The following is a 9,772-nucleotide window of genomic DNA, read 5'->3' as shown; positions in this document are numbered from 1 at the left end:
CATAACCATGGCGAACGCTCGTCTGCCATGGCAACAGTGTTTCTTCTTCACACCTGCTGGTTGAGGTCATCACCTTCAAACTTGGTAAACTTTCGCTGCAGGTAGAGTCCAGGCTGTAGACCTGCGTCCTGCACTGATCCGATCTGTCACCATGAAGGGTAGGTGCACTCATTTCATGCTCGGACACTGAATGTGGCAAACAAAGAAATACAGATAATCTGATTCATCTTTTATTCCCACAGTTGTTGCCAGTCTCATCTTGCTGCTGGTGAATGTGCGCTTGAGCTGTTGTTGTTACGGAGAAGGACAGATTTTATTCTGTGTGAACATTCCATCAGGTGAGGAAGTTGGATTGAAAATGTTCAATCAGTATTGTAACCTTGAAGTCATACCTGAGGAAAAGTAAAGACATCGTGCTCAAGTGTTACTTTGGTAAAGGTCAAACTCACTAGAACTAACGGTTCTTGAGAAGAAATGTTCAAAGTCTCAGATATTTAAGTACTCAAGTAACAAAAGTGAAGTCAGCTTTGTAGGTGTATATTTTGACATGTATTATTTATGATAATCAGATCGGATATTCAGCATTTGTGTAGTTATCAGAATAAGTGTTGTTTTTATCAGATGGATGAATAAATGAATTAATCAAAACTAAACTAACTACAATTATCAAACGCATGTGAGGAAAAAATACAATATTTTCCTAAAAAAAGTAAAAGTATAAAGTCAGAAAACAGAAATGCTCAAGGGAAGTAAAAGTACTTCAAAATAGTACTTATGTGCAGTACTTGAGTAAATGTACTTAGTTACATTCCATCACTGTGTTTAATTGTGCATTATGAGTAGAATTTCAGAGACAAACATGTAGCATTTTAATTGAATGTCTTCTTTAATGCAACTTTTATAAAAATGTAAATGAACTTTTTCTTCTTTAGATTAATTCTACATTTTGGTATGAGAATTTGCTCACAGAACCCTTTTATTACAAAAAAAAAGCTTGATTGTACTCAGCTTTTAATTTAAATGGCAGAAAAGCTTTGTCATGTTGACTTCAGTGCGTTGGAAAGTTATGGATGAACACATTCACCACTCAGTCCTTCAGAATGGTGACGCTTCATTGCACAATACGACCACTAGGTGGCAGCAGAAACGCGGATTTGGAAAGGCTGAAAATAAATAAAGGAATCAAAACAAAACAGGTTTAACATGGATTCTTCAACAAATACTGGCTTTTAAGAAATAACCTTCTTGTTCATATAAGCCACTCAAATTACAATGAGACACTGAGGCTCCCTTTAAAGCATCATCTTACTATATATGTTCACTGCAGGTATTCAGTGTAATTTTAAAAAGGGTCTAAACACCAGAGCAGCAACATCACCTGGTCAGAAATCGTGCAGTGAATTCTTCTGTTTCCATGAAAACAATTATTGTGTTGCAGTTAACGTACTCGTGCTCAGGCTCAATCTCTGGTAACACCTAAATGTAATTATAATACTTTGCTCTTAGTGTTCCCGCCTGGTTTTTCATCGTTGGTCTTCATCCTGAAGGACGTCGGGGATGTGAACTCCACTGTGTTACGCAGCGAGGACCTCTCCTCCGTAACCAGGCTCAGGATCGAGAACGCTGGGGTCACAGCGGTCGCTCAAGGGGCCTTCGGTTCTCTCCAGAAGCTCACAAATCTCAGTTTAAACCAGAACCTGATGACAGAAATGAACCCGAACTGGTTTGGACGACCTGATGTCCTGAGCGAGCTCATCCTCACAGACAACCAGATTGAAGTTCTTGATGAGTTCATGCTCAGCGGGCTCACCGGCCTCACGAGCCTCAGCCTGAGTAAGAACAGGATCACAACTATTGATCCAAATAGTTTTAGCTCCCAGACCAACTTGGCTGAGTTGGACTTGTCTGAGAACAGAATGACTCGGGTGTCCCCTCAGGTCTTTAAGTCGCTGAGGTCCACCAGGATCAGACTAGATGGGAACCCCTGGGACTGTTCCTGTGGAGCTGAAGAGTTTGTCGACTTCCTAAAAGGTTTGAAACCTGACACGAATAATGAATCATGTCTTTGAAGAAACCGTAAAGCTTCTTCCCTTCTTAGATCTACAGAGCAGATCCCTGCTGGACAGACCGGTGGAGGTGACCTGTGAGAGTCCTCCATCGCTGAGGGGTCGACCTGTGTGGAACGTGTCAGTGTGCGCGGCGCCGCCTCCACCAGGGCCGCCGTCGGTGACGCAAACCATCCAACCAAAACCCACTGACATCCGCCCACCATCCTCTGGTACATGTAGTTCTTTTCTCAGGTTTCTGCTTTAATTTTTGAAACACTTCACAGTTGCCGTCAGGATTAATTTCAACTCCTTGCCTTTTTAAATCTGTGCTGATCTATGTTTTTCTCTCTGACAAAAGTTATGACAACACCCTCAGCTCGGCCAACATCAGTCCAACCCAAACCCTCTGATATCCTCACAACAGTCCCACCATCCACCGGTACATGCAGTTGCTCTTTTTCTTGGTTTCTTTCTGATGTGATTACTTGAAATTACAGTCCGGATATTTTAAACTCCTTACACACATAATCTGTGCTATACTTCTCCATTGTCCCCCCCCCCCCCAAAAAAAAGTCGTGGCAACACCTTCAACTCCACCAACACCAAAGACAACCTCAGTCCGACCTAAACCCACTGATGCAACTTTAACTCTCACCGGTACATGTGGTTTCTACTTGACGTTAAAAAAACAACAGTTTACAGTCAGAGTTACAGTAAATTTGTGCTCAGTGTCTCTGTTGTTCTCTCTAGCCACGCCTCCAGCTCGGCCAACATCCGAGACAAAAACCTCTGTCCAACCCGAACCCTCTGACATCCTCACAACGCCCACTGCGCCTTCCTTACAGACCGGTACATTTTTTATTTTTTTTATTTTGGGTTCCTCTATTCAAGACACATCTGTCAGTACAGCCGCTGCCCATTTCTGCCTGAACACGTTCTCCACCGTCGTCCACCGCCTTGAATTCTATGCAGCCTGCAAGCTTCCCCTCAAAAATCTCATCCAGTTTTCAACAAACGTGGTACGAAATATGAAACGTAGTGTAAGAAAAACTGGTGATGAGGTAGTGTTATTTTCTTTTCACGTGGCCTTCATTATGAGAGGCGGAAATTCAGTCAGCCAAATATTCGATTACCCAGAGATGACACCTCGATTCTTACGCCAGGCTCTTTACCTCTGATTGGTTGCTGTGTTCTTGCAGGCCTGTCGTGTGTTTCCTGGACTACCTAAACTCCTAAACGTACAAAAAAAATCATAACCATACACACCCACTGTGAGTCATCCTGATAGTTTCATATTTCCCCTGCAGATGGCGCCACAGCGTCGTAATTTATAACTATATGTTGCAGAATTCGTCCCTCTACAAAGCTGTCATTTTCACCGACGCCATCTGGGTGGCTGATTAGCACAGTTCTCTGTCTGATCCTGATCAGCGTCCAGGTGCAGGCTAAAAATGATCATAACAAGACATTCAGAGGAGTGTGCGGCTCGAGCTTGAGCAGCTTTCCATCTCTTTGGTTTGTTGTTTCCTTCAGAGACTTACGTGACATCCCCTCCTTCAGTGACGGAGACCTCTGTCCACCCTAAACCCTCTTACCTGCCCACATATACATCGCCTGCATCCATCGGAGTGACTGGTACACCTTGTTGCTCTCATCTTTTGATATCTGAACCTCATATAATAATTTGTGCATCATCTTTCTGTTTTTTTTTTCCTTCTAGAGATGACATCGAGACCGCCGTCAGGCACAAATATCTGCGTGCTGGTTGCTGTGATCGGTATGCTTAGTTGTGCTTCTGCAGCTTTATGTTCGATTGTACTGAAAATATGATCAGAGTTCGAAAAATGATTTCAACTCTCTCCTCTGCAGTGCTTTTGTCTTTGCTCCTGTTGGTCACGTGCTTCCTGGCGTTGCTGCATGGGAGGAAGCGCCACAACAAAGCTGTGACGCCTGGATGTCCAAAAGAAAACACAAACGAGTCCGAAGAAGAAGAAGATGACGTCAGCGACAGATCGAGTGCTGATCGGCCTCCTGGAGACTCTGGGGAAAGGGGGAATAGTCAGTGGGACTCAGAGATGGGATGGAGAAGATCCTGTGCTGAGGTCAGAGCGAAGTCAGCTAACGCTATTCTCTTTACATCTCCTTTTTGTGCACCTGTAAAAGATCAATTTAGTTCACAACCTGAGGCAGAGGCTCGATTGAAAGATTCAGAAAATGAAGCTGAAGGAAAGCAGAAACTAGGGAGGGAAACTGACATAGACGGAGGATTTGAGACTGGAACAGCGACAAAAAATCTAGGTAAAGACCTCCACTGTGTTTCTGTCAACACTGACACGGACAACGTGCCTTATCTGAGCATCGGCACAAACCAGAATTGCCCTGGTGATTTGAACAGACAGTCCACTGATGATCCGGGTCAAAGGTTACAGACGAGCAAGGCTTTGGGAAGGATCTCCACCTGGCCTCCGACTGCAGTTCAGTGGCAGGCCAGATGTCAAATCAAGGAGAACGAGGAGACGGAGGCGTCTCATGTCCACACCGTCTGGACACCAAAGTTTCAAGCAGGTGAGGTGAACAAAGAGTTTAACAAAGTGGAGATTCCCTTTGGTGAGGATGAAATTGAGAAGAATCAAATCGATGATTCCCTAAAGATAGATCAGATGAAAGTGGGACTCTCTCGTTCGCCAGAAACAAATGACAAGACCACTTCTGTCAGCGGGGCTCATTCCCAGACTGACATGGAGCAAAGGGAGCAGCTGAAGGAGGAAGAGATGGTCCAGGACGCTGCAACTGTGACACACACAATCAGTGAAACCCCAAATCAAATCCTGACACCTGCAGAGACGAGCGGCAACAAGCTCGACCCAAAGCGAGCTGTGACGAGCAGACAGAAGGCAGAAGGCAGAGGCACCGGCTCGAAGGCTCCCTCTGGTGGAGCCTCTCCTGATGATGAAACGCTGCTGTCCGGCAACGAGTACGCCTTCATGGACCTGCTGCACGAGGTGGCGCAGAACAACGGCCGCTGGACCAGAGAGAGGTGGAGGCAGACGCATGCCAACAAGCAGCGGCATTAGGACGGCAAAGGAGCTTAGAGACAGGACTCGCACAAAGTTTAAAGTTATGTGCACAAAATATGAGATTGTAGTTAAAACTATCAAGAGTCAAATTTGGAGATATCCTGAATTCATTATAATGTTAAATGATTAAACATTGCTGTAAAGTGAAACCGCATGTAATTTTTAAATTTTTTTTATTAAATGTAGTAGAAAGCTTTAGAGTTGCTCAAAGGTGGGATTATCAGGCGAGCTGTTTTCCCCCAATTTTCTTATATTTCATATTTACCATGCATTACTGATGTATCTAACAAGGGCTGCAACTAGTGATTAATCCTCTGGTAATCTTTACAGATTAATCAATTGACATTTGGTCGAGAAAATGTCAGAAAATACGAAAAAATATCCAACTAAAATATTTTATAGTTTTATCCACAGTGAGGATCTGAAAACTGATTTTTCTGCCATTTTATTTTTCCCCATGAAAAAAATTCTCCGATTGATTGAGATTATTTTTATATCTACAAATCCATTAAATCAACTAATCGCTGCAGCTTTACAGCTGTCAGCAACAAAGCGATTAAGTAGATTTCCCAAAATGTCAGAATTTTCCTCATAAGGTTGTGATTTAGTGGCATCTAGTGGTAGAGGGGCAGATTGCGACCAACTGAATGCCCCTCGTCTCGTCACAAAAAATGCCTCTCTAGAACCAGCATTTGGTTGGTCCAATCTGAGCTGCTGTAGTTTAGCTACTTACACACTCAGATAAAAAACCCAACATTACTATTATTTTTCATTTCTGCCGGAAAATCCCCCTGAATGCTTCACACTGCATCTTCAGAAAATACACATTTCACCTGCCACTGCTGTGATGTAATCTTTATGACACTGTTATTGAGAAAATGAATACCTAATTGTAGGACAACAAAAGAAGCACAACTACATAAAAAAATATGATGAAATAGCAAATGTATCTACTTGTGATTTGTCAAAAGCCTTTGAGATGAAATAAAAGTCTTCTCGTAGGTTTTTCTCTGGCTGCATGCAGCATTTATTTGTCCATATTTTATACGTTGAGAAGTACACTCGCTTCTCATAAGAAATAGTACAAAATGGAAACAACCCCTTTTTTGACAATGACTGAGAAACAAAAAGTGGAGGTAAACATAATACGTAGGCTTTTGATAACACCTAGACAACATGCATGTTCCATTCATATAAATACACAGTATCAAATAATGGCTCCAACTCGCAAGCAGTTGACTTAATAATGTGTTTCTCTAGCCACGGGACATTGAACTAAATGTCCTGCTAAATGTACAAAAATTATCTTTTTCTTGGCAAGCTTGTATATCAAAACATGCTTTTTAAGTGTTAACATGCCCCTTGTGGTACTGTAAGTATGGACAGTAGGAGATCTGAGGTGAACTCGAGGTGGAGTGTGATTTGTCGGACGTGAGGACCAAAGACGATGTTACATGAACGGGACTTGACAACAATCGGATTCTCCGTCGTCGCTCACGCTTTTACTCCACAGGCTCTCCTGCCCTGTAAACTTCTGAGGGACCACTGAGCAAACATCAACAGTACTTCTCAATGGGACTCTTTGCAAAATACACGCACACGGTTTCCTCCCAAAAAACAGTCAAAAGATCTCAGACGGACAAAACTCCACCTGAGATCATACTCATCACTTCATATTTCTTTAACAGATAATGATAATGGCACCCTTCATTTAAGCTTCCCATGTAAATAAAAACAAAATGCATGACATGTTACTGCACATCTGACTGCCGCCCCATCACAGAAATGATTGAATACTGCCCGTTCGTATTGTACAGATTCAGATTAAAGGGTCATGCTATTATGCTCTCGACATCCCCGCAGAGCTTAGTGCAAAAATTGTTCAAGTCCTCTTTCACTCTCACCACACAGAAGAGATGAAAAACAAAAGCCGCGTTTCCACCAAAATGTACCTGAAGCTTTCTTTTACTCCCAGGAGCTAAAAGGTTCCTTCCGCCTGTTTTCTGTGTTTCCCCCCGCAGTAAAGACCTGGTGGATTAAAGACTTCTTTTTTCCCCCATCCGTTGCAAGCTTTCCTTTTTGTTTCTTGTTGTTTGTGCCTCACCACATCAACACGGAGTCAAACAAAAAAAAGAAAAAAGAAAAACGCTGCAAGTACTCGACCAATCAGAAATATTGAGCGCTTCAAACCCCACCTCCAAAGTTCCTGTGCTATTGGAAAGTACTACTCCACCCCCCAAAAGACTCTGATCCCTATCATGTAAACGCACTGACTCCCTCCAAAATAGTCCCTTGTTCCTGTGGTGGAAACGCCGCTAATGAATATATTAAGTTATTATTTACAGTGATTGAACAACAACATACCAAGAATGATAAACCGAGAATAAATACTGCACACTGACACTGGCGTATACACAAGGTGTGGTCTGTACACATTTGGAGAGGAGAGCACCTCATGTTCAGCTCAACTGCGTCCCAAATTTCAAATACTGATATTTGAGTCTAACCAGTTTGATCACAGTACGTCAAAAAGGATCAGACAATAATACTTTAAAGTAATAATTTTGTCCATTTGGAAAATACGTGCATCTTTTTCCTCTGTCAATTATGCAGCCACAGCCAGGGCACAGTTAGCTTAGCTTAGCATAAACACTACCCATTCCTCTTCAGCTTACCAAGTGACACCATCTGATTCACTCATACACCACACAAGTTTAAAAACAACAGCCAGTTGTCCCTTTGCCCCCGTTAGCTTAGCCTTTATGCTAAGCTAAGCCAATCACCGCTCGGCTCTGGGTTCATACTATATACGTCCGATGGCGAATAAGTGTATTCCCCCAAATTTTAAAAACTATTTCTTTAACTCTGGTCATTAAAGAGCTGAATAAAGTACTGAGTGAAACGTTTGGCATTGAAAGAAAAACACCACAGTGATAAATAAAAACTTGAAACAACACAACACAAGATTATGTTTAGGTTTAGCTTAGAAACTGAGGATTGATATAAATGTAGCCTATGAGACTGGAGAAATAACTGATAATTTATACTCAATTATAACAGACATTAATTGTAGTATGCACAATCAAGTATCTTTTTTTTTTTTTTTTTTAGAAATAGCCACCCGACTATTTCATCTTTTTAAATTAATTTATCCTTCATTTACTGATACTGTCTTGTTACGTATTGGCTGACAACATCTTTGATGAGCTCAAAAGCAGCTGATAACTTCGGTCTGGATCTGAAAAAAGAAAAAAAATATAACACTGATATGACAAAATGGCACATAATGTACAAATCATTTCAAAGATATTTACAAAGCAGAGTAAACAAATGAATGGCACATAGACGATAACAAATGTGATTCGGGGCACTTAAAATAGTCAAATAAATTAACAATATTCACAAACTATAACTAGAATCACAATGAAAATCAGTGTCCAAAACAACAACCATGAGAGAAACGCTCCTTATTCTAAACTGGCCGATAAAAGTGCCACTACAGTGTGTATATATTCACAGATGACAGTTTGTCGTAAAAAAGTTTGTGCTCATAAATCAGAAAGAGACAAAACCAAAAAGAAGACATTTTTATAATAAATTAAGAAAAGTGCTCATGTACTGTTATTTCATTGTAAATGCTTGAATTGCTGGAAATTCATGGCATTTACTGGTAGAAAAACAGGACTGTAGAGATGTGGAGGAGGGTGTAGTTGCCCCGAGATTCAGTTCTGTGTGAGTTTAGGTAGCAACAGGCGTACAAGGGAGTCGGCCTGAGTGGCGGCCCTGGGGCAACTTCACCCCTGAGTGAAGTGATGATTTGATATCCTGTACAGTGTGTGTGCACGATAACCTCATCTGACCGTCTCACAACATCCATCGAATCTCTCAGTCCTTTGGTTGGGAGGGAACGGGGTCATTTCCAGTGCCTGGTTCTCCGTTTCAGATTGTTTTTGTGAGGGCGACGCGTGTTGAGTACAGTAGAGGTGTGTGAGGGGAGTCGGGGTCGATGACGAGGCACTCTTCATGCATCCTCCTGTAGCAGCTCAGTGGGAAACAGCAGCTCTCTCTCTCTCTCTTTTTAAATGTTGATATTTTGGAGGTTGAGAGACACATAATGCACATTCACTATGGACCGCTGTTCTCGGCCCGAGACGAGCCTTCATCTGTGCGACACAAACGAGCTCGCGGAGGGGGGAGGGGGGAGGGGGAGGGGGTCGTAGACATTAAGGGTCAGGGTGTCAAGGACCGAGGAGGGTTTCAGAGGTGAGTCTCGTCCCTCGTCTCTGTGCCAAACTCCTGCTGCTGGTGCCTGCTGGTGCGGGCGTGACCCGGCTGCGAGTCCTCTGGCATGTGTGCCAGCGGGTCGGACCGTATAATGTACCTGTAGACACAAAATAAGCATTATCTGCCAGCGTGGAGCGAAACAAGAGGGTGGATTTTCACTTTAAATGTTAACATCTGGATTAAAGTCTCTGTGGGAATTTACTGTGACTGTAGCAACATCAATGGCGACACAAAGAAAGACACCTGCACCCGTGTAAACAAATGAAGTGGTCTCCATCTGAATCCTTAAGATCCTACTTAGACACCCTTTAAAATACTAAAATGACATAACGACACTAAAGTGATGTCTCCTGGAAAGATAAA

At 42.5% G+C, this 9,772-nt stretch overlaps 2 protein-coding genes across 21 annotated transcripts in view; one reads left to right on the top strand and one right to left on the bottom strand.

Annotated features, from left to right (window-relative positions):
* The first annotated feature begins 63 nt into the window (after positions 1-63).
* Positions 64-6,992, top strand: LOC115582014 (uncharacterized). Its single transcript, XM_030417681.1, has 7 exons — positions 64-158; positions 243-338; positions 1,507-2,031; positions 2,099-2,278; positions 3,582-3,683; positions 3,769-3,825; positions 3,918-6,992. The coding sequence occupies exons 1-7, from the start codon at positions 152-154 to the stop codon at positions 5,120-5,122; spliced, it is 2,172 nt and encodes a 723-aa protein (XP_030273541.1). The 5' UTR covers positions 64-151; the 3' UTR covers positions 5,123-6,992.
* Positions 6,125-9,772, bottom strand: part of kcnt1b (potassium sodium-activated channel subfamily T member 1b) — an 81,111-nt gene continuing 77,463 nt past the window's right edge. For 15 of the 20 annotated variants that reach the window (XM_030417665.1, XM_030417666.1, XM_030417671.1 and 12 more), the window contains one exon: positions 6,125-9,506. In XM_030417665.1, the coding sequence (XP_030273525.1) occupies positions 9,383-9,506 (124 nt within the window). In that variant the 3' untranslated portion in view covers positions 6,125-9,382. The remainder of the gene's footprint in view (positions 9,507-9,772) is intronic. The other 5 variants (XM_030417667.1, XM_030417660.1, XM_030417661.1 and 2 more) reach the window with 2 other exon arrangements.

Source organism: Sparus aurata, chromosome 5 (assembly GCF_900880675.1).
Source record: "Sparus aurata chromosome 5, fSpaAur1.1, whole genome shotgun sequence".
NCBI lineage: Eukaryota > Metazoa > Chordata > Actinopteri > Spariformes > Sparidae > Sparus > Sparus aurata.
The sequence above is the reverse complement of the archived record's forward strand: the minus strand, read 5'-3'. Positions and strand labels throughout refer to the sequence as shown.

What these genes read in the sequence shown, in the direction of transcription:
- LOC115582014 (XM_030417681.1), top strand. An exon ending in CTGTGTGAACATTCCATCAG is followed by an intron (nt 339 to 1,506) that starts GTGAGGAAGTTG and finishes CTTTGCTCTTAG; the next exon opens with TGTTCCCGCCTGGTTTTTCA. An exon ending in CGTGCTGGTTGCTGTGATCG is followed by an intron (nt 3,826 to 3,917) that starts GTATGCTTAGTT and finishes TCTCCTCTGCAG; the next exon opens with TGCTTTTGTCTTTGCTCCTG.